Source organism: Cetorhinus maximus, chromosome 30, assembly GCF_964194155.1.
Source record: "Cetorhinus maximus chromosome 30, sCetMax3.hap1.1, whole genome shotgun sequence".
In the NCBI taxonomy this organism is placed as follows: Eukaryota; Metazoa; Chordata; class Chondrichthyes; order Lamniformes; family Cetorhinidae; genus Cetorhinus; species Cetorhinus maximus.
In genome coordinates this window covers 11,287,052-11,314,696 of record NC_135908.1, presented here as the reverse complement: position 1 = coordinate 11,314,696, position 27,645 = coordinate 11,287,052, and the positions used below count along the sequence as shown (strand labels likewise).

General features: G+C 44.2%; 2 protein-coding genes and 1 long non-coding RNA gene across 4 annotated transcripts in view; 1 reads left to right on the top strand and 2 right to left on the bottom strand.

Moving 5' to 3' along the window:
* Nucleotides 1–15,575, top strand: part of larp6a (La ribonucleoprotein 6, translational regulator a) — a 16,430-nt gene extending 855 nt beyond the window's left edge. The window contains exons 2-3 of the mRNA XM_078532458.1: nucleotides 6,605–6,812; nucleotides 13,967–15,575. Of these exons, the coding sequence (XP_078388584.1) occupies nucleotides 6,605–6,812; nucleotides 13,967–15,049 (1,291 nt within the window). The 3' untranslated portion in view covers nucleotides 15,050–15,575. The remainder of the gene's footprint in view (nucleotides 1–6,604; nucleotides 6,813–13,966) is intronic.
* On the bottom strand, nucleotides 10,533–13,657 carry LOC144670072 (uncharacterized). The gene is made up of 2 exons (XR_013573816.1): nucleotides 13,333–13,657; nucleotides 10,533–11,305 (listed from the first exon to the last, which is right to left on the bottom strand). It is a non-coding gene; the product is annotated as an uncharacterized LOC144670072 (long non-coding RNA).
* The window catches only part of tm2d3 (TM2 domain containing 3), a 25,335-nt gene continuing 12,980 nt past the window's right edge, over nucleotides 15,291–27,645 (bottom strand). For both annotated transcript variants that reach the window (XM_078532459.1, XM_078532460.1), the window contains one exon: nucleotides 15,291–19,068. In XM_078532459.1, coding sequence (XP_078388585.1) covers nucleotides 18,903–19,068 — 166 coding nt within the window. In that variant the 3' untranslated portion in view covers nucleotides 15,291–18,902. The remainder of the gene's footprint in view (nucleotides 19,069–27,645) is intronic.

Below are 27,645 nucleotides of genomic sequence, written 5' to 3'. Positions count from 1 at the left end.
GGAGGGGGGTCAGAGGAGGAGGAGGAGGGGGGATCGGGGAGGGGGGATCGGGGAGGGGGGGTGGAGGAGGAGGAGGAGGAGGGGGTCGGGGAGGGGGGTGGAGGAGGAGGGGGTCGGGTAGGGGGGTGGGTGGAGGGGGGGCGGGTGGAGGGGGGGTGAGTGAAGCGGGGGCTGGTGGGGGAGGGGGGCTGGAGGAGGAGGGGGTCGGGAAGGGGGTGGAGGAGGAGGGGGTCGGGGAGGGGGGGTGGAGGAGGAGGGGGTCGGGTAGGGGGGGGTGGAGGAGGAGGGGGTCGGGTAGGGGGGGTGGAGGAGGGGGTTGGGTGGAGGGGGGGCTGGTGGTGGAGAGGGGGTAGGGGGGGTGGAGGAGGAGGGGGTCGGGTAGGGGGGTGGAGGAGGAGGGAGTCGGGTAGGGGGGGTGGAGGAGGGGGTCGGGTGGGGGGGTGGAGGAGGAGGGGGTCGGGTAGGGGGGGTGGAGGAGGAGGGGGTCGGGTAGGGGGGTGGAGGAGGAGGGGGTCGGGTAGGGGGGGTGGAGGAGGAGGGGGTCGGGTAGGGGGGGTGGAGGAGGGGGTGGAGGAGGAGGAGGGGGTCGGGGAGGGGGTGTGGAGGAGGAGGGGGTCGGGTAGGGGGGGTGGAGGAGGGGGTGGAGGAGGAGGAGGGGGTCGGGGAGGGGGTGTGGAGGAGGAGGGGGTCGGGTAGGGGGGGTGGAGGGGGGGTGGAGGAGGAGGGGGTCGGGTGGGGGGGTGGAGGAGGAGGGGGTCGGGTGGGGGGGTGGAGGAGGAGGGGGTCGGGTAGGGGGGGTGGAGGAGGAGGGGGTCGGGTAGGGGGGGTGGAGGAGGAGGGGGTCGGGTGGGGGGGTGGAGGAGGAGGGGGTCGGGTAGGGGGGGGCTGGGTGGAGGGGGGGCTGGTGGGGGAGAGGGGCTGGAGGAGGGGGGGTCAGGGAGGGGGGGTCAGAGGAGGAGGAGGAGGGGGGATCGGGGAGGGGGGTGGAGGAGGAGGAGGAGGAGGGGGTCGGGGAGGGGGGTGGAGGAGGAGGGGGTCGGGTAGGGGGGTGGGTGGAGGGGGGGTGGGTGGAGGGGGGGCGGGTGGAGGGGGGTGAGTGAAGCGGGGGCTGGTGGGGGAGGGGGCTGGAGGAGGAGGGGGTCGGGAAGGGGGTGGAGGAGGAGGGGGTCGGGGAGGGGGGGTGGAGGAGGAGGGGGTCGGGTAGGGGGGGGTGGAGGAGGAGGGGGTCGGGTACGGGGGGTGGAGGAGGGGGTTGGGTGGAGGGGGGGCTGGTGGTGGAGAGGGGGTAGGGGTGTGGAGGAGGAGGGGGTCGGGTAGGGGGGTGGAGGAGGAGGGAGTCGGGTAGGGGGGGTGGAGGAGGGGGTCGGGTGGGGGGGTGGAGGAGGAGGGGGTCGGGTAGGGGGGTGGAGGAGGAGGGGGTCGGGTAGAGGGGGTGGAGGAGGAGGGGGTCGGGTAGGGGGGGTGGAGGAGGAGGGGGTCGGGTAGGGGGGTGGAGGAGGAGGGGGTCGGGTAGGGGGGTGGAGGAGGAGGGGGTCGGGTAGGGGGGGTGGAGGAGGAGGGGGTCGGGTAGGGGGGTGGAGGAGGAGGGGGTCGGGTAGGGGGGGTGGAGGAGGAGGGGGTCGGGTAGGGGGGTGGAGGAGGAGGGGGTCGGGTAGGGGGGGTCGGGTAGGGGGGCTGGGTGGAGGGGGGGCTGGTGGGGGAGTGGGGCTGGAGGGGGGGGTCAGGGAGGGGGGGTTGGAGGAGGAGGAGGAGGGGGGATCGGGGAGGGGGGGTGGAGGAGGAGGGGGTCGGGGAGGGGGGTGGAGGAGGAGGGGGTCGGGGAGGGGGGTGGAGAGGGAGGGGTTCGGGGAGGGGGATGAAGGAGGAGTGGTTCGGGGAGGGGGGTGGAGGAGGAGGGGTTCGGGGAGGGGGGTGGAGGAGGAGGAGGGGTTCGGGGAGGGGGGTGGAGGAGGAGGGGTTCGGGGAGGGGGTTGGAGGAGGAGGGGTTCGGGGAGGGGGGTGGAGGAGGAGAGGAGAGATGGTGGTGACGGTGGAAGGTGTCGGGGAGGGGGTGGTGGAGGAAGGGACGGGGAAGGGGTGGCGGAGGAAGGGACGGGGAAGGGGTAGCGGTGGAAGGGGAGGGGTGGTGGAATGGGTTTGGGAGGGGCGGTGGAGGCGGTTAAAGGTGTCTGGGAGGGGGTGTGGTGGTGGTGGGGGGGTGGGGGGGGGGGGTAGTTGGGCTGCGGTGGGGGCTGGAGGTCAATCCAAATGAGTATGCCAGCTCGTCCCATTCCCTTGCCTTTACCCTGCAATATTTTTCTCTTCAGGTTTGTCTATTGCCTCTTGAAAGCCAAGGTTGAATCTGCCTCAGCCTGCACTCTCAGGCAGTGCATTCCAAATCCTAACCTATCACTGCATTTTTTAAAAAAAAATTTCCTCATGTCTCTGGTGTACCATCTCTGCTGATTCTGGTTCTGTGGCAACAGTTGCTGCCATCATCTGGGAAATGATCTCTTCCTCCCTGATCACACCCCATGCCATCAACAGTCTGTAGGGAATGTCTACCTTTATGTTTTCATTCCAGATCTGTTCGGTCATTGAGTTGGGGGCACAGTCAAGGAATGGGGGGAAGTATTTGGACAGTTGGCTCCAGACTTCAGTCACACTTCAAAAGAGGTGTACAGACTAAGGGAACCCTGGTGAGGTAGATAAAAAGGAACTGATACAATATATTTGCTATTTCTGAGGACAAGGATGAATAATGTTGGAGGGACAGCCAGAGTTCAGACCATGTCACCTTGGAGCAGGTGTGGAAGAGGGGAAGCACAAGATACTAATTGTAGGCAATTTAATAATTAGGCAGACAGCATCCTGCACAGTATGTTGCCTACCTGGTACCAGGGTGAGGGACACCTCAAAGAGGCTTGGAAGGATATTGCAGGGGTAGCAGGATTCAGTTGTTTTGATCCACATGTGACCAACAATCTAAGGATATTTAAGCAAGAGTTCTCCCTTGGGAGAATACCAGGAGCTAGAAGCTAAATTAAGGAGGACCTTAAGGAGTATACCTCTGAATTTTTACCCGAGCTAAGTGAAAATTGGCATGGAGATGTGCAAATTAGGGAGGTATACATGTGACTAGCATGGCAGAAAAAGCAGTTACATTTCATGGGCCACTGGCAGCAGTACTGAGACAGGAAGGATCTGTTGGGATGGACTCCACCTGAACCAACCTTGGAACAGACTTATGGAAAGGATAAACAGGGTGGTCATGAGGATATTAAACTGGTTAATTTCAGGGATCGGGCTGAAGGGGTGTAGAGGAAGGAATAGAGCACTCAGGCGGAAAAGATAGAGTAGACAATAGTTCAAAAACAGAGAGTAGAGCAACAGTCAGAAATTTTGCTTTAGGGAAAGATAAAATTTACAAATTAATTAAATCAGGAGAGAAATATTTTGAGCAGAAGAACAGGTTGTGTGGTGTATGGTGCAAATAAGTATTCTTCATACTGACACACAAAGTATAAGGAACTAATAGTATAAGGAGAGATTGAGGAGATTGGGTCTGCATTTAGAACCATAGAAAAGTTACAGTGCAGAAAGAGACCATTCATCGTGTTTGTGCCAGCCAAAATGAGAAGAAAGAAACTAGTCACTCATTTTAATCCCACTTTCCTGCACCTGGTCCATCACCTTGCAGGTTGCTGCACATCAGATGCAGATCCAGGTACCTTTTAAATGAGTTAAGCATTTCCGCCTCAACCACCAACTTGAGCAGTGAATTCTAGATGCCCGCCATCCTCTGGGTGAAAAAGTTTTACCTCATATCCTCTCTAATCCTTCTACCAATCACTCAAATCTATGCCCCCTGGTGATTGACCCCTCAACTAGGGGGAACAAGTCTTTCCTGTTCACCTTATCGAGGCCCCTCATAATTTTGTGCATCTCAATTAAGTCCCCCTCAGCCTCCTCTGTTCTAAGGAAAACAACCCTGGCCTACCCAATCTCTCCTCATAGCTGCAATTTCCAAGCTCTGGCAACATTCTGGAGACCAATGACATCAAGGGATATGGAGATAGTGCAGGAAAGTGGCATTGAGGTAGATGATCAGCCAAGGTCTAATCGAATGGCCTACTTCTGTTCCAATGAATGAATTGCAGGAGCAAACTCAATTCTGAGCATATGACATGGTAGCTTGAGACATGTCTGCAAGATGGGTCAAACTGGAAACTAAGTATGCCAGGTTATAGGGGAGATTATCAATGATAAAAGGGGAATAATAAACAAGGAGCAGGGGAAGGCCACTCAGCCCCTCGAGCCTGCTCTACCATTTAATAAGATCATGGCTGATCTGATAGTAGCCTCAAACCTGCATCCCATCTACCCCCGATAACCTATCACCCGCTTGCTTACCAAGAATCTATCCACCTCTGCCTTAAAAATATTCAAAGACTCTGCCTCCACCACCTTTTCAGGAAGAGAGTTCCAAAAACACTCAACCCTCTATGCGAAAAAAATTCACCTCATCTCTGTTTTAAATGGGTGACCTCTTATTTTTAAACAGTGATCCCAAGTTCTAGATTCTCCCACAAGAGGGAGATATAACAAGATATTAGCAAGCAGTGGTAGAATGAAGAAATAGAAAATGATTTCAGATTGTAGTGGAAGGTGTGTATGGGCCTTTGATAGCAGAGTACATTATATAGATGCTAAAATTAGACACAAATGTAGCAAATGCAGAATAGTTTTAATGGGGGATTTTAACTTCCATATAGATTGGGACAAGCAGACCACATGTCAGAAAGGTAGTGAATTTTTGTGTCCAGGATAGTTTTCTGCAACAATTTTTTTTAGTTATTCAAGGGATGGGCATCGCTGGCTAGGCCAGCATTTATTGCCCATGAGAAGGTGGTGGTGAGCTGCCACCTTGAACCACTGCAGTCCATGTGGTGTAGGTATATCCACAATGCTGTTAGGGAGTTCCAGGATTTTGACCTAGCGACAGTGAAGGAACGGTGGTATATTTCCAAATCAGAATGGTGCATGATTTGGAGGTGAACTTCCAGGTGGTGGTGTTCCCATGCATCTACTGCACTTATCTTTCTAGCTGGTAGAGGTCATGGATTTAAAAAGTGCTGTCAAGGGAGCCTTGGTGAATTCCTGCAGTTAATCTTGTAGATGGTACACACTGTTGCTATTGTACGTCAGTGGTGGAGTGAATGTTTGTGGATGTGGTGCCAATCAACTGGGCTGCTTTGTCCTGGATGGTGTTAAGTTTGTGGAGTGTTGTTGGAGCTGCACTCATCCAGGCAAGTGGAGAGTATTCCATCACACTCCTGACTTGTGCATTGTAGACGATGGGCAGGCTTTGGGGCGTCAGGAGGTGAGTTACTTGCTGCAGAATTCTCAGCCCCTCTGCTCTTGTAGCCACAGTATTTATATGGCTAGTACAGTTCAGGTTCTGGTCAATGGTATACCCCAGGATGTTAATAGTGGGGGATTCAGCGATGGTAATGCCATTGAATGTCAAGGGACGATGGTTAGATTCTCTCTTGTGGAGATGGTCATTGCCTGGTACTTGTTTGGCGCGAATGTTACTTGCCACTTGTTAGTTCAAGCCTGGATATTGGCCAGGTCTTGCTGCATATGGACACAGACTGCTTCAGTATCTGAGGAGTTGCAAATGGTGCTGAACATTGCACAATCATCTGTGAAAATCCCCACTTCTGACCTTATGATAGAGGGAAGATCATTGATGAAACAGCTGATGATAAACAAAGTGGGTGAAGGATTATCAGGGATAGGCGGGAGGTTACAGTCAGATCAGCCAATCTTATTGAAAGGCAGAGCAGGCTTGAAGGGCCTTCTCCTGCACCTAACTTGTATGTTCTTATAGTTGCAAACAAAAGAATTTGATACATATATTTGGAGCTCCATTTGCCAAAAAAGACCATGGATGACTAAAAAGATAAGGGACAACATAATATCAAAAGGAAAAAGTACACAAAGATGCAAAAAGAAAAGCAGATCCTGGCAAACGGCAGAGATGCGAAAAACATCAGAGGGTGACAAAACGGATAGCAAGTGCTTCAAAAAGTATGAAAAGAAACTTGCAATGGATGTCAAAATCAACACACATTTTACAATTGTGGGGGGAAAAAATCAGGTGGTCAAGTGAAATGTTGCCACCTTAAACTGGTAAGTGATATTGTCAATGAATGTAAGGAAATATAAAATTACTTGCGTCAGTGAGTGAAAGAGGTCAACATGCCAGGTATCGTATTTTGTCCCTGGACATCAAAAGCTCGGAGTCTTTCCTTTTATTGAATTACAGGAGTTGTTGCTCTTTATAGCATGAAATATCTCTAAACTATAAGTTAAGTACAAAGTTGCTTATTGAGTGAAGCCATTTGTTTACCCTTTGAACGAATGATGATCCATCGTTTAGTATATTCACGACTTGAGCTCAGTGGATTTTTGATCCCACAGGGAATCCAGGGATTTGGGGAGCAGGCAGGCAAGTGGAGTTGAGGTAGAAGATCTGCCATGATCATATGGAGCAGGCTCAAAGCGCTGAATGGTCTACTCCTATTTATGTTCTTACATTTTTGTGTGCCTCTTCAAGTGCCTATTTCAGTGGAGCAGAGAATGACCTGGATGAGCTGGACACTGATTGGAGGTCTCCTGACCCTGAGCTGATGCAAAAACTAATTGCTCAGATTGAATATTACCTTTCGGATGAAAACCTGGAGAAAGATGCATTTCTTCTGAAGCATGTGAGAAGAAATAAAATGGGATATGTCAGTGTTAAACTACTGACCTCCTTCAAAAAGGTATTTTTTAAATATTAGAGGATAGCTCTAGGATAGCAATAGGAGAAACCGTTCCAGTACCCTGTTTACAACTGGGCTAATGTGTTTCATGTGATCAAAGAAGTAGTTTGCTTTTGATGTTAAACACTGAATTGCAGTGATCAGAGCCTGAAGTGGAATCCCTGCAGCACAAATGTAAGTACTTGAATTAAGCCTTCAAGTATAAGTAGTGTTACACTATATGCATACAGATTTGAGCTTTTGAATTCAATTAAAATCCTTTCTGAATTTTCTAATTCTTGACTGGGCTGTGGAATACTATAATTAGCTCACTGTCCTAGATGAAGGGGCGGCAGAGAATTTGTATTGAAATTTGTTGTGAAAGTGCCTTTCACAACTCTATGTCCAAAAGGCTTTCTTGCCAATTAAATATTTTCATGTAGTCACTGTTGAAATTTGGGAAGCGTGACAGCCAATTTGTGCAGAGCAAAATCCCCCAAAAAGCAATGAGATAATGTCCAAATAATCTGTTGGCCAGGACACCAAAATAATTCCTATTGTTACAATCCTGTTAGCGACTATTTAAAGAAGAAATCCGAACACTATTATCTAACAGAACTACGCCACAAGATTGCACATTTTTCAACAAAAAACCATCTTTACTGTATATCAAAAACAATTAAACAGAGAAAGCACTATTAGCTTAATACTATAGCTTATAGGGACTTTAGCTATAAACTTAGGGGGTTAATAGAAAATAGAACTAAGGGTTTCCTTATCTTCTGTAATCTTTAAGGTTTATTCATTTTCCTGGGACCAACTCAAAAGATGCTTTCTTTCCGCTTTCCAGAATTCACTCTTGATTTCTCATCATTGTTCCCTTCCAAGGTACAAGATACATGGGGGTCATTCCATGGCTAAACGGCCCTCCAGTTTCTTTTCTGATCTCATTACTCTAGATCCCACAGCTCAAGCATGTACCTCCCTGCCTCCCCTGCACAATGGCTTAACATCTGAAAACTCCCTTGGTTTCCGTCTATGGTTTCAAACTGCAACCAATGTGATTACCGTATAAACTCGTGTAAAGGTCAACCCCTGACTTTTAGCCAAAAAAATCCTTTAATTTTTCATATACCTCAATTCATTATTCATTAAAACAGTACTTACAAATGCTGACTCAGAGAAAACCCCCTGCACCAAGACTTAGGTGAAGGGCTAGGAGCCGTCAGTGAGGCATTTTCCAAGGCCTGGCCCTTCCCTGTCCTTCGCTTCCCCTGACCCCTAGGCAGCACTGAAACTGCAGGCCAGCCAATACTGTTGCTTCCTCTCCAGGGATGTAGGAGTTGGGAGAGGCTCCTTGAAGCAGGCACACAGCCTGATGAAACCAATACAGGGATTGGGCTTGAGTTCGATTTTGACAGAAGCCCCACGTTGACAGGTCATTACCCAATGAGCTCAGTAAAAGTAGATCAATCTAGAACTCAGTGCCATATTACCTGAAAGACTGGGAGCTCCATGTCCAGTTCAATGTTCATGGGACTGGAAAAAAAATCTTTACAGTGACAGGTTAGCTATCCAGTGTGCGAAGGACTGATTAAGCCCTGGCACTGTGTTTGGAAGCAAAGATAAGTTCGACGGTTTAGGACTGTTCATAGACATGTACTCCAGTTGATGAGTGCGCTGATCAGGTGTTTCTGTACTCAGCGATGGCTCCTCTTTTCCCCACCACACCCACTTCCCCCCCATCACCATCAACTTTTAGTTGAAAGTTAAACCCTTTGAAAACATTACCCGTGTAAAATTCAACCTAACTTTTTGCCTAAAATAATCGGCCTCAAAAATTCTAATTTTATGTGAGTATATATGGTACTTCCAGAACTCCAGCTGCCGCAAAGTTAACTGCCTTTTATTGAGAGGATTACTGTAGATTTCTTCCTTTAGCTTCTAGCTAGACAAATCTTCCAGTCATTTTATCCCCTTAACAATTTTGTCTTATACTGAATACCAGCTCCCACTCGCAGACTGCAACATGGACGGTAGATCTAGCATTTACTCTACTTCAGGTGTAGGCTTTATCGCTCGACTTCCAAGGAGCTACAAGCTACACAAAACCCAAAGCTGACACAGTCTCTTAGCTCCTTTTCCAAACATTAATCAGTCTTCCCTGCTGGCTATGGCCTACCTGAATTCAGAGATCAACTCAAAACGAAGGATCTCACTAAGCTCCACCCACCTCCATGGCAATGTGACACACACAACCTGTTCCCAGATAAAAATGCAAATTAACTACCTTTTAATTCCAAAGCTTTCTTTAATTCTGGGAAACCAAATTAAAACCTATCCTTTCCTGGAATAACTGCAAATATCATGCGTCCAATTCTTAGTTAAGTGAGCCTCCCCCTGCCATTTTTATGATCTTTCCTTTCCAACAGAGTTAGATTTTTGATCTATAAGGGAGTCTAGGGTTATGGGGGATGGACAAGAAAATGGAGTTGAGGCCACAATCCGATCAGCCGTGATCTCATTGAATGGCGGAGCAGGTTCTAAAACTTTAATTTCTAAAACACATGAAGTGTGAACTAGACATTTGCAACAATATGCTCATCAAATAATGCAACAACATTTTTTTACATCCAACTGAGGAATCAGATAGGATCTTAATTAACATCTCACACAAAAGACTGAAAATTTCCCAGGGTTCTAGTTCCTGATTCCGTCATTACTGGGTCACTTGGGTGCTGCTGGCTGAGTAACTGACTGTGCCCCTCCCAAAGAGGAACTAAAAGGGACAAAATGGAACGTAGGATGGGGGAGGACAACAGGCATTTGCTGCATCAGTCGAGTTAAATTGAACTAATTTATTCATCCTTGTCTCGTTAAACTGGACCAGATCAAAGTGGAAACATTTCTACGGATCAGATTTTAATGTGAATGATTCAATTAATTGTATTCCTTTTTATTACATAAATTCACTGGTACTAAATTAGCTAGTTCAAAATGGATTAGTGCTGTGTATTGTATGCAGTGAGCAGCTACGGCTTTTAGGCCTGATATTGGAGAAAGATGATTTTGGATATACCTCCAGCTCTTTGGGATGTTCAGAATGTTATGCTTTTAATGGTCCTTCCATCCTGATAGAAATAGCATAACCCTACAAATTGGCCCTTCAAGTACAGGTCCAATTGCCTTTTAAATGTTCTGATGGAATCTGATTCTACCGCTGCTTCAGGTAGTGTGTACCAGATTATCTAAACCCTCTGGAATAATTTCTTATTCCCCACCTGCTGTTATTTTGCCTATGACCTCAAATTACCAACCCACTTTCCAGAGAAAATAGTTTCTCCCTAGCTCGATCAAAATCCTTCAAATTTGAATACCTCTTGGATGTCTTAACCTTTGCATTTGCTTTGCATATCAGCTTCTCCAATCTCTCCATGGTCTTGACATCCATCCTAAACTACAATGCCCAGAATTGTACACAATATTCCAGCTGGGGCTTGACTAATGATTTGTAGATGTTTAGCATGTCTTCCTTGTTTTTATATGCGATGCCTCTTTATAGGAAGCCAAGTAATCCAAATGGGTACCACTCTCTTGCATGAGTCAGTAGGTTCAAGTCCCATTCCAGAGATTAGTGACTGCACTTAAAAATAAAAATAATGGTTGTAAAGTGATATTGGACATCTTGAAGTTTTTAAAGGTGCAGTATAAACAAAGATCCTTCTATAGTAAGTCCCTATGGTGTTTTTCACAGTATTTATTAAAAAGAGTTAAATGATGAATTGTCCAGGTTTGCCAATGACAGTCAGCATGGGAAGCATAAAATTACAAATATATTAATACATTGTAATCTATTTGTCAGTTTGCCAATTCACAATGTAGGCAAATGTGAGGTTATCCACTTTCAACCTAAAAAGGGGTAGAACAGGATACTGGTTCTGGTGAAAAGCCAGAAATGATGGAGTTCCAAAGAGTTTTGGGAACAGAAGGGCATAGGACTTGGAGCAGGAGTGAGCCACTAGGCCCTTCGAGCCTGCTTTACCATTCATGGCTAATCTGGTTGTGGTCTCAACTCCACTTTCCTGTCTACCCCCATAACCCTTGGCTCCCCAGTATGTCTAACTTTGCCTTGAATAAATTCAATAACAGCCTCCGCTGCTCTCTGGAGAAGAGAATTCCACAGACTAACAACCCTCAAGAAAAAATTTCTCCTCACCTCAGTCTTAAAAGGGAGACCTCTTATTATTAAACTGTATCCCCTAGTTCTAGGTCAGCAGGTGGGCGCGATCGGCAGTTCCGGGATCGGCCAGGGAACAGAGTGCCGACCATGATCAGCCCCTGACCACAATTTCACACTGGCTGGCCAATTAACAGGCAGCTAGCATGACACGTACACTGAAATGCTCGGCGCTGCCGGGGTGGGGGTGGGAGGAGGATGGGTGCTGACGTCAGCGCGGGCAAGCACTTAATGAAAGCTCCCTGAAGGCAGGGAGTTGCCTCAGGGAGCTGAAGACCTGAAAAATCAAAAATAACAGTTTCAGAAGCTGAAAGAAAATGTCCATGCAGCGTCATAAATCACCTGAAAATTTAGCTACTGAAAATGCCGTACACAGAAATTTATTTATATTTTATTTCATCACGGAAACCTCATCCTGCCCATGGATGAGATTTGAAGAAAAATGCAAAGGCAGCCTGGCCAATTCACCTGTCTGTCAACCGTACGGTTGGACAGGCAATGTAAAATGAAAGACAATTGCAACTTTAATTATCTTAATTGTCGGGCGCGCTTCTGACTTTTGTGTGCGCCTGCCGACCGAAATATTGTGTGAGGGTGAGATAACATTGGCACACTCGCCCGATGTCATTTTGCGTCTGGGTCGGGCATGCACCTACCCGCCCGCCGACCTAAAAATTCTGCCCCTAGTCTCTCCCACAAATGGAAACATCCTCCCAGTATCAACTCTATCAAGTCCCCTCAGGATCTTATATGTTTCAATAAGATCACCTTTCATTCTTCTAAACTCCAATGGGTATAGGTCCAACCTGTTCAACCTCTCTTCATAGAATAAACCCCTCATTCCAGGAATGAGTCGAGTGAATCTTCTCTGAACTACTTCTAACTTTCAAATAAGGAGACCAAAACTGTACACAGTATTCCAGATGTGGTCTCACTGATGTCCTGAACAGCTGGAATAAAACTTGGGGGAACCCAGGTACATTTCACTAAAATGTCCTGAATAGGAACAGAAAATAATCAAAAAGGATAATGAAATACTGGCCTTCATATGTACAAGAATAGAATAAAAAGAGAGTAGAAGTTACACTTGAGTTACACAAGGCCCTGGTTAGACCAAACCTCCAGTACTGTAGCAGTATTGGAGACCACACCTTAGGAAAGATATGCTGGCCTAGGAAGGCATGCTGCATGGATTTACCAGAAAGGTACCTGGACTCCAAGGGTTAAATTGAGGAGAAAGTACACAACCTAGGGTTGTATTCCCTGAAGTTTGGAACATCAAGGGATGATTGATCAAAGTTTGCAAGATATTAAGGAGAACAGATGGGATAGAGGGAAACCATATCCACCGGCTGCGGAGTCTAGGACTAAGGGGCATCATCTAAAAATTAGAGCAGGTCCTTAGGAATGAAATTAGACAACATTTCTACAAAGGATGGCACGTGTTTGGAACACTCTTCTCCAAAAAGCAATTTAATGCTAGGTCAGTTAATTTTAAATCTGAGACTGAGAATTTTGTTAACAGGAAGTGTTGAGGGATGTGGGGAAATGGTGGGTATATAGTTAGGTCTCAGATCGATTATGATCTCATTGAATAGCAGTTTAGAATCTAGGGCCGAAATGGCCTATTTCTGTTTCTATCAACTTTCTCTGTCCCTTCAATGATTTGTGAATATACACTCCTCGCCTCAATAGTACCATATATATTATACTGCCTTTCCATGTTTTTCTCCAAGTGCATCACTTCTCACTTATCCACGTGAAATGCCTGCCCATTTCGCAACTATCCTCTTGAAGCCTGCTACGGTTCTTCAATTTATTGAGTCAAATGTTATTATCTGCAAACTTCAATTGTAATTCATAGTATTCAAGTATTAGTCATTTAATATAGAATGAGAAAAGCAACAAATAGCTGCTTGTAGTACAGAACTTGAGTATTGCTGAGAAGAGTCATGCTATTGAAGCTTTTTGTCTTACGTTCATCAGGACAGATACATCGGCATTCTTGTATTTCCCTGATGAGTGCAAAACGAAAAACTTTGACAGCATGTCTCTTTCAGCGATAGTACTAATCTGAGGGATGCCATAGCATCCTTCTCTCTACGCAGAAAAACACCTGTTCGTCACTATTCTCTGCTTCCAACATCTCTTTAATTCCATATGCTTCTGTTTTTTGAATAAGTCTATTAGGTGGCACTTTTTCAACACCCTTTGGAAGTACACCATCTGTATTATGTTCCACAAGTGCCTCTGTTACATCAGGCAAGTCAGACACAATTTATTAATAAATCAATGCTGACTGACCTCATTAATAAAGTGCTGGAAATACTCAACAGGTCTGGCAGCATCTGTGGAGAGAGAGAAAGTTAGTTTTGTGTCGAATATGACTCTTCAAAAGAGCTCTTATTAACCAGTGCTTTCTCCAGGTGAGAATTTTGTCCATGACAATAAGCTCCAGTAGTTCTTTTCACTGCTGATGTTAGACTTCCTGGCCTGTAGTTACCAGGTTCATTTGCAAATCATAATTCATCACTCCCACATCTGCAGAGGATTGAAAGATTATGGTCACAGATTGGCATCAATTTTGGACCTCATTTCTCTAATTTTATCCTATCTAATGTGTCTACTTCCTGCTCTACCATGGCACTCAGTTCATCATCTCGTTAAGGGTAAATACAAAGTACTCGAGCACATGATCTTAGGAATATAAAACTGCTTTAATATTGCTTAACTGGACAGATTTATTTGGGCAAATAAAGTCACTAAAATTAGTTCTTAAAACTGTGTCCTTTTGAAATTGGTTAGTTTTATCCTTGCAAACTGCAAGGTGGGATTGTGCTGCTACAGTGGAGTCAGTACTGCATTTAGTGAATTGTAGACTTACCACATCCTATTTGATAAAGTAGGAACTATTTAAGCTGGATCTTTCCTGTTCCAGGTGAAGCACCTCACTCGTGACTGGCAAACCACTGCCTTTGCTCTGAAGCACTCACAGCTACTGGAGCTGAATGAAGAAGGAAGAAAGGTGAGAAGGAAGACTGCTGTTCCAGTATTCCCTAGTGAAAATCTTCCCAGTCGGATGCTGTTGGTACATGATATGCATGTGTGCCCAGAATTTCAAGTTTTAAACCAAAACCAGGAATCTGAAAATGGTGGCTTGCAAGAGAAGGTAATGGAGTATATACTAAAGGTTTTTGGCTTGTTCGGTACAATCTCTTCTGTTCGTGTTCTAAAGCCTGGAAAGGAGCTTCCTGCTGATGTGAAGAGATTGAGTAATCGGTATTCACAGCTGGGAATGAAAGAGTGTGTGATTGTAGAGTTTGAAGATGTTGAATCTGCAATCAAAGCACATGAGTCACTTGGAAAAACAGATGAGGGCATGAAAGTGGTGCTGATAGGCATGAAACCACGAAAGAAGAAAGTTGTCAGAGAGAAGACCAAAGAAGCTGAAGATGTTAAGAATGGGTCAAAAAGCAAATCTGCCAATAAGCGAGTTGAAGAGCTGCAGTACGTGGGTGAGGATTCCTCTACGTACAGCTCATCTGAACCTGAAAGCAACCCTGCATCTCCCATGCTAAGCCGCAAGCTTAAACCCAATAATCAGCTGAGTCCCAACACCTATCAAAACAATCACCTGAGTCCTAATGCTTCACCTCGATCCAGTCCATGGAACAGTCCACGTTCAAGCCCATCAATACAGCGAAAAAATACAATTCCCCGGAAATCTCCCCTTACTGTAGATGCAAAACTCACTGCTGCTACAAGTCCTGAAGTAGGAAGTAAGTGGACTGACTATTCATCTGACAGTAGCAACACACCATCTGGCAGCCCATGGGTACAGAGACGAAAGCAAGCACAGGTGATATCACATGAGAACAGTCCAGTAGACAGCCCTATGCTTTCCCGAAAAATGCATAATACAGGTGGACTGCCTCAAGGAGTAGTACGTTTACCCAGAGGTCCAGATGGTACAAAAGGATTTCAAACTCTTACAGAAAGGAGTAAGCCACTTGTAATCTGAAGTACGGTTTTGTTTCTGTTCCCTGTAATGTACTGCTTGCTATCCTTTTTAGAATGACTCCTAAGTTTGTGTGCCTGGCTATTGGAAATAATTTAAGTTAGACCAAATGTAATGGGATCAAAATGTATCAATTTTACTAAAAGTGTTTGTTTAAAGTTGGTATTTGTAACGTTGCAGTAGTGAACTACGATAATTTTATTTTCCAGGTATTTGGGGAAGTATTCTACCCTTTTTACTTTGAGTTTTTGTTCTGCAAGGCAAGTGTCCTAAGTGAAGGTGAAACACTTGTGGAGGGAAACAGTATCAGCTACCAGTATAAATTATAGTAGGGTGACATTTGGCTAACTTGATGGTGTAAAAGTGAGCTTTCTGCTGATTATCAGCCAGAAAACCTAGGATGGACTTGGAATTATTGGCTTGTGACTGACTGTACAGAAAGGAAAGCTTTTGTCTTGAATGGTGAGTTGGTAGTCACATTTGGACCATTGTATATTGCTGTGTTGCAAATAAATGCAGATTAAGCATTCTTGGTGCTTTTATTTTTACTTTTAATTTATTGTTAAAACTGATTTTTCCCTCCCTTCCTAAAAGTACTGTACTTGTCTGAATTCCATGGGCAGCATTTCCTCGACCCAAGTGCTGCTACTTGTACAGACAATATAAAATAAGGGGTGAAATTTTAAAGGGGGTGCAGGAGCAGAAAGACTTGGGTGTATATGTGCATAGATCATTGAAGGTGGCAGGACAGGTGGAGAGAGCAGTTAATAAATATATAGTATCCTGGGCTTTATTAATAGGGGTATAGAGTACAAGAGCAGGGAGGTTATGCTGAATTTATATATGACACTTGTTAGACCTCAGCTGGAATATTGTGTACAATTCTGGGTGCCACATTATAGGAAGGATGTGAACACATGGGAGAGTGCAGAAGAGGTTTACAAGAATGGTTCTAAAAATGAGAAACGTCAGCTTTGAGGATAGATTGGAGGAGTTGGGACTGTTCTCCTTGGAAAGAAGGTGGCAAAGAGGAGATTTGATAGAGATGCTCAAAATCATGAGACTGGACAGAGTAGATAGCTGCTCCTGCTCGTAAAAGGATCAAGAATGAGAAGGCACAGATTTAAAGTGATTTGCAAAAGAAGCAAATGTGACAGAGAAAAAACTTTCACACGAGTGGTTTGGGTCTGGAATGCACTGCCTGGAAGTATTGTGGAGGGAGGTTCAATCGAGGCATTAGATGATTTGAATAGAAACAAGGGTATGGGAAAAGGCAGGGCAATGGCACTAGGTTATAATGATCACAATGCTCATTTGGAGAGCCGGTGCAGACACAATGGGCCGAATGGCCCCCTTCTGTGCCGTTAAAATTGTGATTCTGTGAATAGCCCTTGAGAGGGTGGTGGTTAGCTGCAGTCCAAGTGCTGTAGGTACACCCACAGTGCTGTTAGGGAGTTCCAGGATTTGGACCCAGCAACGGTTAAGGAACAGTAATATATTTCTAAGTCAGGATGGCAAGTGACCTGAAGGGGAACTTCCAGGTGGTGGTGTTCCCATCTATCTGGTGCCCTTGTCCTTCTAGATGGTAGTGGTCGTGGGTTTGGAAGGTGCTGTCGAAGCCGCCTTGGTGAATTCCTGCAATGCATCTTGTAGATGGTAGACACTGCTGCTACTGTGTCTTGGTTGTGGATGGAGTGAATGTGGCACTAATCAAGCAGGCTGCTTTGTCCTGAATGGTGTCAAGCTTCTTAAGTGCTGTGGGAGCTGCACTCATCCAGGCAAGTGGGGAGCATTCCGTCACACTCCTGACTTGTGCCTTGTAGATGGTGGACAGGTTTTGGGGAGTCAGGTGGTGAGTTGCTCATCGCAGGATTCCCAGCCTCTGACCTGCTCTTGTAGCCACAGTATTTATATGGCTAGTCCAGTTCAGTTTCTGGTCAATGGTAACCCCCCCCTAGTAGAAGCAGATGATATGAGGGAAAAAATAACAGTCAGCTATGATTTGAAATGTATTATCTCAACTTTCCAGTATTTATCCAAATCCCTCTTGATAGGGAAAAATTAGCAGAGGAATGGGATAGCTCTTTCAAGAAGCCAGCATAGGCACAATGTACTTGTGTTGTATTCTATGATTCTAAGTCCTATAGCAATCCTCTAACCCTTGGTGGAATTCACAAAACCCATTTCAGCTACATTAGGTTCAGGACAAATCCAGCACAAGTTATAACAGTTTACCAAAGAATTATTTAGGCATCGACATCCATAATGATTCTGAAATTCTTCCTTGCTGTTACATTACAAAGGCACACAGCTATTAACCTTCTCTGCTAGAAACGATGCTGTCAAGTCACAGTAGTGCAATTCAGGTATATTCAATAAGAGACCATCTCCCCACTTCCAGTCAATTAACTGATGTAACTTTAATATGAATCAAAAGGATATGAGACTTACTCAAATTATGGGTAATATTGATACAGCAATGTTTATTTTCACATTTTTGTAAGAATACAGTACAGTAAATCCCTTCACGTCTCAATCCAGCTACCTGTAGCTCAGGCAATATTAGTAATCACAGAAGACCAGCCATCTTGATAAAAGTGTATAAATAAGAATTTACCATAATTTTCCTGCTGATTTTTAAGGTGGTTTGAAACACCTGTACCAGGCTGCAGATTGTTGAAATTAGTGATCAATTTATCCTACTTCACTACACATGTCTTAGAAACGGACTATCAGCTGCATCTAAATCTCAGATTACAGCTCAGTTTGCTGCAACAGTGCCTGAGACTGGAGTTTCATTTTGATATTTGATTATTTACACAAGGATGCATCATTACATTAGATGATTCTAATGGTTAGATCACTCTTCTCCTGCTCTCCCATGCCACACAAGGGGGTTCCCATTATTGTATGCATCTGCTAATTCCACTCTCTGGCCAACAGTCTGGTGCTGTCAGAAGCATAGTAACAGTTCTCCCATGGTTTTGAGTTCCCAGAGCAAAAGGTCAGATAAGCTCAATCTAGACCATCAGTTGTGTGTTACTCTCAGGCACATGACCTAGCACACAGCCACATACAATTATGTCAGAGGTTACTTCTCGACACTGAACTGAAATGGAAGCAAACAGGTATCCATCTCAATTCCCAAGGTACACCCTTCCACCCTCTCACCATATTGTGCGACATATCAGAAGTTACTATGCTTTCATCATGGCACAATTCCAGTAAACACAACCCAGCAATATTCCCAGTTTGCTGGGCTGAAAAAGCCCACAATTTGGTGATGTGCAGTCCTGTGATTACCCTACCACCATTCACCAAACACTCTTTATATGCTTTTTTATCTATTATCTCGAGTGAAATGTAACGTATAGAAAAAGTTGTAATAAAGTGCCAAACAACTTCAAACTTTTTCAGCACTGTTCATGTCCAGGGAATTCCATATTTTGTGAAATTCCACTTCTTGGCAGGATCATTACTTTGAATGTGTTTTTCTTGAAAATATTGGATCCTTGCCATATTAAATTGTCTGCAGCCCTCCACAGAAGGACTTAATCAAAATCTGCACGAATCAAGGGAATAATGTGGAAAAAGCAACAAACCACAACAGGGTCCCAGGGATGCCTTCACTGGTCATTTCAATGATCATTAGCCAACAAAACCTGGAAGCAACAGGAAGCCACTGCATCTGGTTGAATTGTCCACAAATCATCTTGAAAATTATCTCTGTACAAATAGTGCACACAACAGCAGCACGCTTTCCCATCACTTTCCAGCAACTGTTGTTCCATAATTCCGTATGGCGCTGTCACTTGTACATTTCAGGGCCGTCACGGGGCAAGGCTTCTTCTTCAGCTCAGATGTACAGAGAGCCGTCTGCAGGACCAACATATCCAATCCCAATCAGCAGCACATCAATCAACGTCCATATTCCAAGCCCTCCGAAGCTGAAGAGTTTGCCAAGACCCTCCTTCCACTGGCCCAAATAGAAGCGATCAGCTCCAAACCCTCCCAATGTGATGCTGAAATCAAATTAAAACTTCCATTAAATAAAAAGGAAATGGCAGTCAACAAGCAAAGGGTTCTCGGTTTTCCTCCCTCTTCTCACTACACTGGCTGGCAGGAAAATATCATCCTTTGATTTTCCTTTTGCTGAGTCAGTAAAAGCATTTCCATGTGATACTGAGCTAAAGGTGCCTGATCTCAGCTAAGAATGTACAATTAGTCTCATTGTTATATTAGAAGAGAAAAATAAGCCAGGATTCCTGCTATTCACTGTCAAGTGAACTCTGCTGGAACAAACATGTGAAAGGACACGGTGCACAGAATCAGATTTGTCCTGCAGTTTAATACTTCCCACCACCTGCTGCCTGGGGTCCACACACACAATTGCTGCTTAGAGGAAGTTCTCAGGTGGAGACTCACCCCCAGAGGATCAGAGTTTGTCTGTTAGTTCTCATGGAAGTTATAAATCCAACCCTCCTATAATCAAGTTATAGAACCCAAGGAATCTAATTGCAACAAAGGTAAAGGATGGTTTGTGCCATATATAGAATTATGGAATACCATGATACCCAAGATCACAGCATCAACATAAATTTTAAAATACCTTGCATTCATAAACCTCCTTTGACACCCACTGCTCTGCCCCAAATTCTGCCAAAAATAAAACCAAGAATGAAATAAAAACAAAAAGTGCTGGAAGTACTCTGCAGGTTAGACAGCTTCTGTGGAGAGAAAAACAGTAAATGGTTCATGTCAATGAACTTTTATCAGAACGTCAACCTGAGACATTAAATCTTTCTCTCTCTCCACAATCGCTGCCACGTATTTCCAATACTTTTCGGTTTTAATGCAAAGAAACATACCTGCCACATAAGAACAGGGAAAAAACCCTTTAAACAAATTCACGGCAAAAAGCTTGATCATATCACTCATCATCCCCTGCGACAAATTGAGCTGGACTGAAAACAGAATCTCTTCTGCAAATTTCAGTCTAAAATAAACCTGCTAAACTATGAACTAAAACAAATGCTATCAGGAAAAACAAGAAAGATAATGCCGGTGAGAGACATTGGTATATGAATTCATGAAAACTAGACTTTGGGAAGATACAATTTAGATGAGATGGAGCACGGTCCGCCAGCAAAATGAAAAATCTTTTTCTAGGAAGACTGACTGCAAGGGACTTCTTATGATAAGAACATAAGAAATAGGAAGAGTAGGCCATTCAGCCCCTCAAGCCTGCCCCGCCATTCAATAAGATCATGACTGATCTGCACCAGGCCTCAATTCCTCTATCATGCCAGCTCCTCATAGCCCTCAACTCCCCGATATTTCAAAAATCTACCTACCTTTTTAAATATTTTCAGTGATCTAGCCTCCACAACTCTCTGGGGTAGAGAATTCCAGACATTCACTACCCTGTGAGAAGAAATTCCTTTGCATCTCAGTTTTAAATGAGTATCCCCTTATTCTGTAACTATGTGCCCTAGTTCAAGATTCCCCCACTAGTGGGAACATCTTCTCAACATCTACCCTGACAAGCCCCCTCAGAATCTTGTACATTTCAATAAGACCACCCCTCATTCTTCTAAACCGTAATGAATAAAGACCTAACCTGTTTAGCCGTTCTTGATAAGTCAACCCCTTCATCCCAGGAATCAGCCAAATGAACCTCTTTTGAACTGCCTCCAATGCCAGTATACCCTTCCTTAAATACAGGGACCAAAACTGTACGCAGTACTCCAGGTGCGGCCTCACCCTGTACAGTTGTATCAAGACTTCCTTATTTTTAAACTCCAACCCCCTAGCAATACAGGCAAAAATTCAATTTGCCTTCTTAAGCACCTGCATGCTAACTTTTCATGTTTCATGCATAAGAACACCAATATCCTTCTGTTCTGCCTTCTGGAAATCCAAATATACTATATCTACCAGTTCCCCTTTATCAACTCTGTTCGTTATATCCTCAAAGAGCTCTAGCAAATTAGTCAAACATTATTTCCCTTCCACAAAACTATGTTGACTCTGTTTGATTGCACCAAGCTTTTCTAAATGTCCTGCTATTCCTTAATAATGGAATCTAGCATTTTCCCAACAACAGATGATGGATGATTATTGGAAAAAGCAAAAGAAAGATGAACAGGTTTCTGGGAAGATTCAAACCCTTTGGTTTAAACAAAGAACGCAGAATATAATTGGGTATTGTGCTTTAAAAGATGTTTCATAGGATGGTGTGGCTAGTCAATATAGTAACATTGCTGATCCTCTGAAAAGAGACACAAGAGGTTGAACACATCAGAGATTTTTACTGCAGTTGTGAGACCCTAACATTGCAATTGGAAGGACATGCCCGACCGAGCATCAGAAGTAGTCTGCAATCATTGGGAGCTGGTTACTTCAGGTGATTGTATGATTGCTGGTAACATATTTGAGCATTCTAATGCTAGATATTGTTAAAACATTTATTTGCTGGCAGTAAAGTAACAAAGCAACTTTGTTTTTTTTAATTTTCACTTTCTCAACCTTTTAAATCTGTAATCATTTTCTGAAGCCATTTTATTTTTTCTGTAAATTTTAAATCTGTAATATTGGGTACAAATAAACTAACCCCATTAAGCCCAACAACCATTTGAGTCATCAATTTATCTTGTAATTCGTGGGTTGAAACAAACTATTAGCCTGAGCGGGTGTTTAAAATAAGGAGGACATAGCCTCAAACTCCATTCCCTCGCCACTATCTCAGGTTGAACCAACCAGTTTATAATTTCAGCATTTTCATTTGAGCCTCCAACCAAATATCCTCTCCATCGCAAAAACAACCCACTTCCAAATCCGCAACATATTCACCCTCAATTCTGTCCATCTGCTGCTGAAATCCTTGCCCATGATTCTATCACCTCATGATTTTCTTATTCCAATGCTCTGAGGTGATGAACAGATCATCCTATGAAGAGAAACCGAGTAAAATAGGCCTTTTTCCCCTGCATTTCAAAAGAATGAGACACGATCTAAATGAAACGTACAAAATTTTTATTGGGCTTGACAGGATAGATGTTGAGATGGGGAATCTATAACACGGTATCAGACTCAGAATAAGAGTGAGCCATGTAGGACTGTGGTGAGGAGGAATTTCATTCCAAGGCATATGCATCTATGAACTCTATCCCAAAGAACTTTAGATGGTCAGTATTTGAGTTTATTCAAGACAGAGATCGATAAGATTTTTGAGTACTAAGGGAAATGGGGATAGTGGGGGAAGGTGAGCTGAGGTAGAAGATCAGTTATGATCCTACTAAATGCCAGAGCAGACACAAATAGCTAAATGGCATACTCCTGCTCCTATTTCTTACCTTTTTATGTTCTCTGCTGCCCACTCATCCTCCAATAAATTTGGCTAATCTAAATTTCTGCTGTCCAGATCCTAACTTGCACCACGTTCCATTCGCCCATCACCCCTGTGCTTGTTGACCTACATTGGCTCCTGGTCCACCAACACCGTGAATTTAAAATGCTTATCCTTGTGTTCCAATCCATCAAACATCGCCCTTCCCTGTCTTTGTAATCTGTTCCACCCATACAATCTTCAGTGATCTTTGCATTTCTCCAGCTCTGACCTCCTTGTGCACCCTCTAGTTCCTTTGCCCCACCAACGGCTACTGTGCTTTTGACCATTTAGGCCCTATGCTCTGGTGTTCTTCCCCTAATTAACTTTGTGCCTCCAGCTCCCTCTACTCCTTTAAATCTCTTCTTAAAATCTGACCAAGTTTTTACTCACCCCTATTATTAACTTCCTTTGGTGTTTTAATTTTTGTCAGATAATGCTTCTGTGAGGCACTTTGGGGCATACTTTTAATTTAAAAGCACTATAACAATAACAACTTATAATTATATAGTGCCTTTAACATAACAAACAAGATATAAACATAATTGTACCAAGTAACCCTCCAATTGTAAGAAGTCACTTTTTCCTGTACTGGTTCCTCTTTTTTATTAGAAAATGTGCATTGCACCCATTAGCACATAAAAGGAGTTTATATTACTCCAGCATAGAACCACAGTTTGTACAAACCCTCAGACGTAGTTTCATCATCGCTGCGTCAAAATCCTGCAGAACTTCCTACCCCAAAGCACTGCGGGAGTACCTTCATTATACAGACAGCACAGTTCAAGAAGTTGCCACATCGTCATCGCCTTCTCAAGAACAATTAGTGATGTGAAATTGCAAAGAATTGTAGGTTGGAGAAATAAGTTCCATTACAGTCCCTGTACACTGACGAACATTCCAGGGGTTTTACTTTGGAGATTTTTACATGCTCCATAGACAATCTCTGCAGATCTCTGCAATTTGAGGGGATTTCAGGATTCCAGAAGCACTCTCCAAATCTACATAGCTGGGTGCACCAACTCACAAGCAATTAACAGCTGGCGGAGAATGCAAAAGTCAAGGGTATTTTAAACAATTTGTAACTTGGAAGTAACAAAATCACTTGCTGGAACCAGGTTCTGAAAGTAAATAACATTTAATTTTTGGGCATTAATATCATGCAACCAAATTCAAACCAAACCCTGCAGTGAAAAAAAAAACTCTGAAGTGGTAAGCGAACCAACAGGAAAGTCACGGGTTTGATTAAAATGTACATTCATGACACTGCAACAAGCCACCAGTATTAAAATGTTGGCTGCATTTTGCTCTGTCCAAGGCTCACATTGAGACACTGTTTATTGTACCACATTCATTGCCTTCACCTCCGCCCCACCAGTCTTTCCAATTTCATTTGTTGGTATAGTGTGTGAAGAGTATACTCCACCAGTTAGCACCATCTATTCTATCAAACCAGAAGCTAAGCAAAATAAATGAACTATTTATAACATTTCAACAAACAAACATGAACCACATTCCTTTCTCAAATACAGACATTTTTCAACTATATGCTTCAAAGACACTTCTCAAATTATTTGCAAACATACGAGTGCCAGACCAGATTTATAAATGTCTAATGAACATACTTGAATTTTTTTTGAGGTAATTGACATGGTAGATAAGGGACTGTCTATGGACGTTGGTTAAATAAGACTTCCAGAAGTTATTCGACAAGGCTCCAAGTAAGTCACTGTTAAAAATGAAAGCACGTGAAGCTGAAGGCACCCTATTAGCTTGTATAGGGGATCGGTTTGGAGATTAGGGACAGAGTAAGGATGGATATGTACTTAATGTAGCAAGATGTAAATAGTAGCGTCCCCCAAGGATTATATTGGGGCCTGAGCCCTTGACTATATTAAAATGCGACTTGGTTGAAAGAATAGAGAAACATTCATCCAAGTTTGCTGATGATGCTAAGTTAGGTGGCATAGCAAATAGTGTCGAGGGAAGCAGAAATTTGCAAAGGGTCACTGATTTGTTAAGTAAGTGGGCAAAACTGAGAAGGAGTGTAGAATAAAAGAAATTTGAAGGAGACCAAGCCAATGTTGTGTATAGCAAATATATTTTATTAATAGCAAACATAAAAGAAACAACAGCAGCCACAGAGTTAACAAATCGACTCACTCGCCAAGCATAATCCTTGTGCTGAAAAAGCGGTCCAGTGACAACCTCTATTGTTTACTATGTTGTAGGACAGTCAGGCTATTGTGGGAAACTGACAGCTTGCTAGATGTAGTCAAGGTTTCTTAATCTGTCGAAAAATCACACTGGAATACCTAACCAATGTGCGTGAAGGCATTCTAGGCTACATCTTACAAGAACCAAGGTGGATAAGTGGACTTAAGATACAGATCAGCCATGGGAGTATGTCAGTTAGCCACTGGAGACTGCTAGAACGATTTTAGATCCTTGTTAAGAAAGGAACTTGGCACATCTAATGCTTTGCAATAACCGGGGGACAGACTATTTCTAGAAAATACATAGAAATAATGTCTCACGCTAAATATAACAAATTGTTATAGGTCTATTTGATCCAAAAGGCATTCGACAAGGTTCCAATTAAGAGACTGTTAAAAAGGACAGCACATGGAGACATCCTATTGGCTTGGATAAGCGATGGGTTAGGAGATTGGAAACAAAGTCAGGATAACACATATGCACTGCAATTGGCTGAATTTTTAAAAATTCATTTTATGGGATGTGGGCTTCACTGGCTAGGCCAGCATTTATTGCCCATCCCTAATAGCCCTTGAGAAGGTGGTCGTGAGCTGCCTTCTTGAACCGCTGCAGTCCCTGTGGTGTAGGTACACCCACAGTGCTGTTAGAGAGGGGGTTCCAGGATTGTGACCCAGTGACAGTGAAGGAATGGTGATATATCTCCAAGTCAGGATGGTGGGTGGCTTGGAGAACTTCCAGGTGGTGGTGTTCCCATGTATCTGCTGCCCTTGTCCTTCTAGATGATAGCGATCGTGGGTTTGGAAGATGCTGTCTAAGGAGGCTTGGTGAGTTTCTGCAGTGCATCTTATAGATGGTACACACTGCTGCCACTGTTCATCAGTGGTGGAGGGAGTGAATGTTTCTGAAAGCGGTGCCATTCAAGCAGGCTGCTTTGTCCTGGATGGTGTCAAGCTCCACGAGTGCTGTTAGAGCTGCACTCATCCAGAGAAGTGGAGAGCATTCAATCACACTCCTGACTTGTGCCTTGTAGATGGTGGACAGGCTTCGGAAAGTCAGGAGGTGAGTTACTCATCACACTATTCCTAGCCTACAACCTGCTCTTGTAGCCACAGTATTTATATAGCTAGTCCAGTTCAGTTTCTGGTCAATGGTAACCCCAGGATGTTGATAGTGGGGAATTTAGTGATGATAATGCCATTGAATGTCATGGGGTGATGGTTAGATTCTCTCTTGTTGGAGATGACCATTGCCTAGCACTTGTGTGGTGCTAATGTTACTTGCCACTTGTCAGCCCAAGCCTGGATATTGTCCAGGTCTTGCTGCATTTGGGCATGGACTGTTTCAGTATCTAAGGAGTTGCGAATGGTGCTGAATATTGTGAAATCCTCAGCAAACATCCCCATTTCTGACCTTATGATGGAAGGAAGGTCACTGATGAAGCAGCTGAAGATGGTTGGGCCTAGGACACTACCCTGAGGAACTCCTGCTGAGTTGTCCTGGAGGTGAGATGACTGATCTCCAACAACCACAACAATCTTCTTTTCTGCTAGGTATGACTCCAGCCAGTGGAGAGTTTTCCCTTGATTCCCATTGACTACAGTTTTGCTAGGGTTCCTTGATGCCACACTCGGTCAAATGCTGCCTTGATGTCAAGGGCAGTACTCTCACCTCACCTCGGGAGTTCAGCTCTTTTGTCCATGTTTGAACCAGGGCTGTAATGAAGTCAGAAGCCAAGTGACCATGGCAGAACCCAAACTGAGTGTCATTGAGCAGGTTATTGCTAAGCAAGTGCCACTTGATAGCACTGTTGATGACCCCTTCCCATTACTTTACTGATGATGGAGTAGACTGATGGGGCGGTAATTGGCTGGGTTGAATTTGTACTGCTTTTTGTGTACAGGACATACCTGGGCAATTTTCTAGATTGCCGGGTAGATGCCGGTGTTGTAGCTGTACTGGAACAGCTTGGCTAGGGATGTGGCAAGTTCTGGAGCAGAAGTCTTCAGTACTATTGCCGGAATATTGTCAGGGCCAATAGCCTTTGCAGTATCCAGTGCTTTCAGCTGTTTCTTGATATCACATGGAGTGAATCAAATTGGCTGAAGACTGGCATCTGTGATGCTGGGGACCTCCGGAGGTAGACGAGATGTATCATCCACTCGACACTTCTGGCTGACGATTGTTACGAGTGCTTCAGCTTTATCGTTATGCCAATAGTGTCTCCCGGGAATCTGTATTGGGGCCTCAGCTATTCAATACAATTCATATCTAACTTGATTACAAGAATAACTTATATCCAAGTTTATTAACAACACTAAGTTAGGTGGTACAGTAAGTAGTGTGGATGGAAAGATGGGACCTCAAAGTTGCTAAGGTTCATTGATAGATTAAATGAGCGAACAAAACTATAGCAGATGGAAATCAACATAGGAAAGGCTGGGACTATCCACTTCAGGCCCAAGGAGGATAGATTAAGAGTATTTTCTAAATAAGGAGAAGCAGGGAACTGTGAATGAGCAGAGACAGTTTAGGAATCCAACTAATCACGAAAAGCTAGTGGTCAGGTACAACAAAGGGACAGGAAGACAAAGGGATTGAACTTCTGTTGTAGCTGTAGAGCTCTGGTTAAACCCCATCTGGAGAACTACATTCAGTTAAGGGCACCACACCTCAAAAGGATATTTGACCTTGGAAGGGGTACAGAGATGATTCACCAGAATTATACCAGGCCTAAAACGATTAAGTTACAAGGACAGGTTGCATAGACTAAGCTTGTATTCCTTTGTATATAGAAAATTATGGGGTGATATAATTAGATGTTTCAGGTAGGATAAAGAGAGAGAAACTCTCCCCTCTGGCAGGAGAGTCCAGACATGGAGACAAATCCTTAAAATTAGAGCTAAGTTGTTTTGTTTTCTCTTAATTCTTTGATGGGATGTGCGTGTCACTGACAAGACCAGCATTCGTTGCCCATCCCTAATTGTCCTTGTACTGA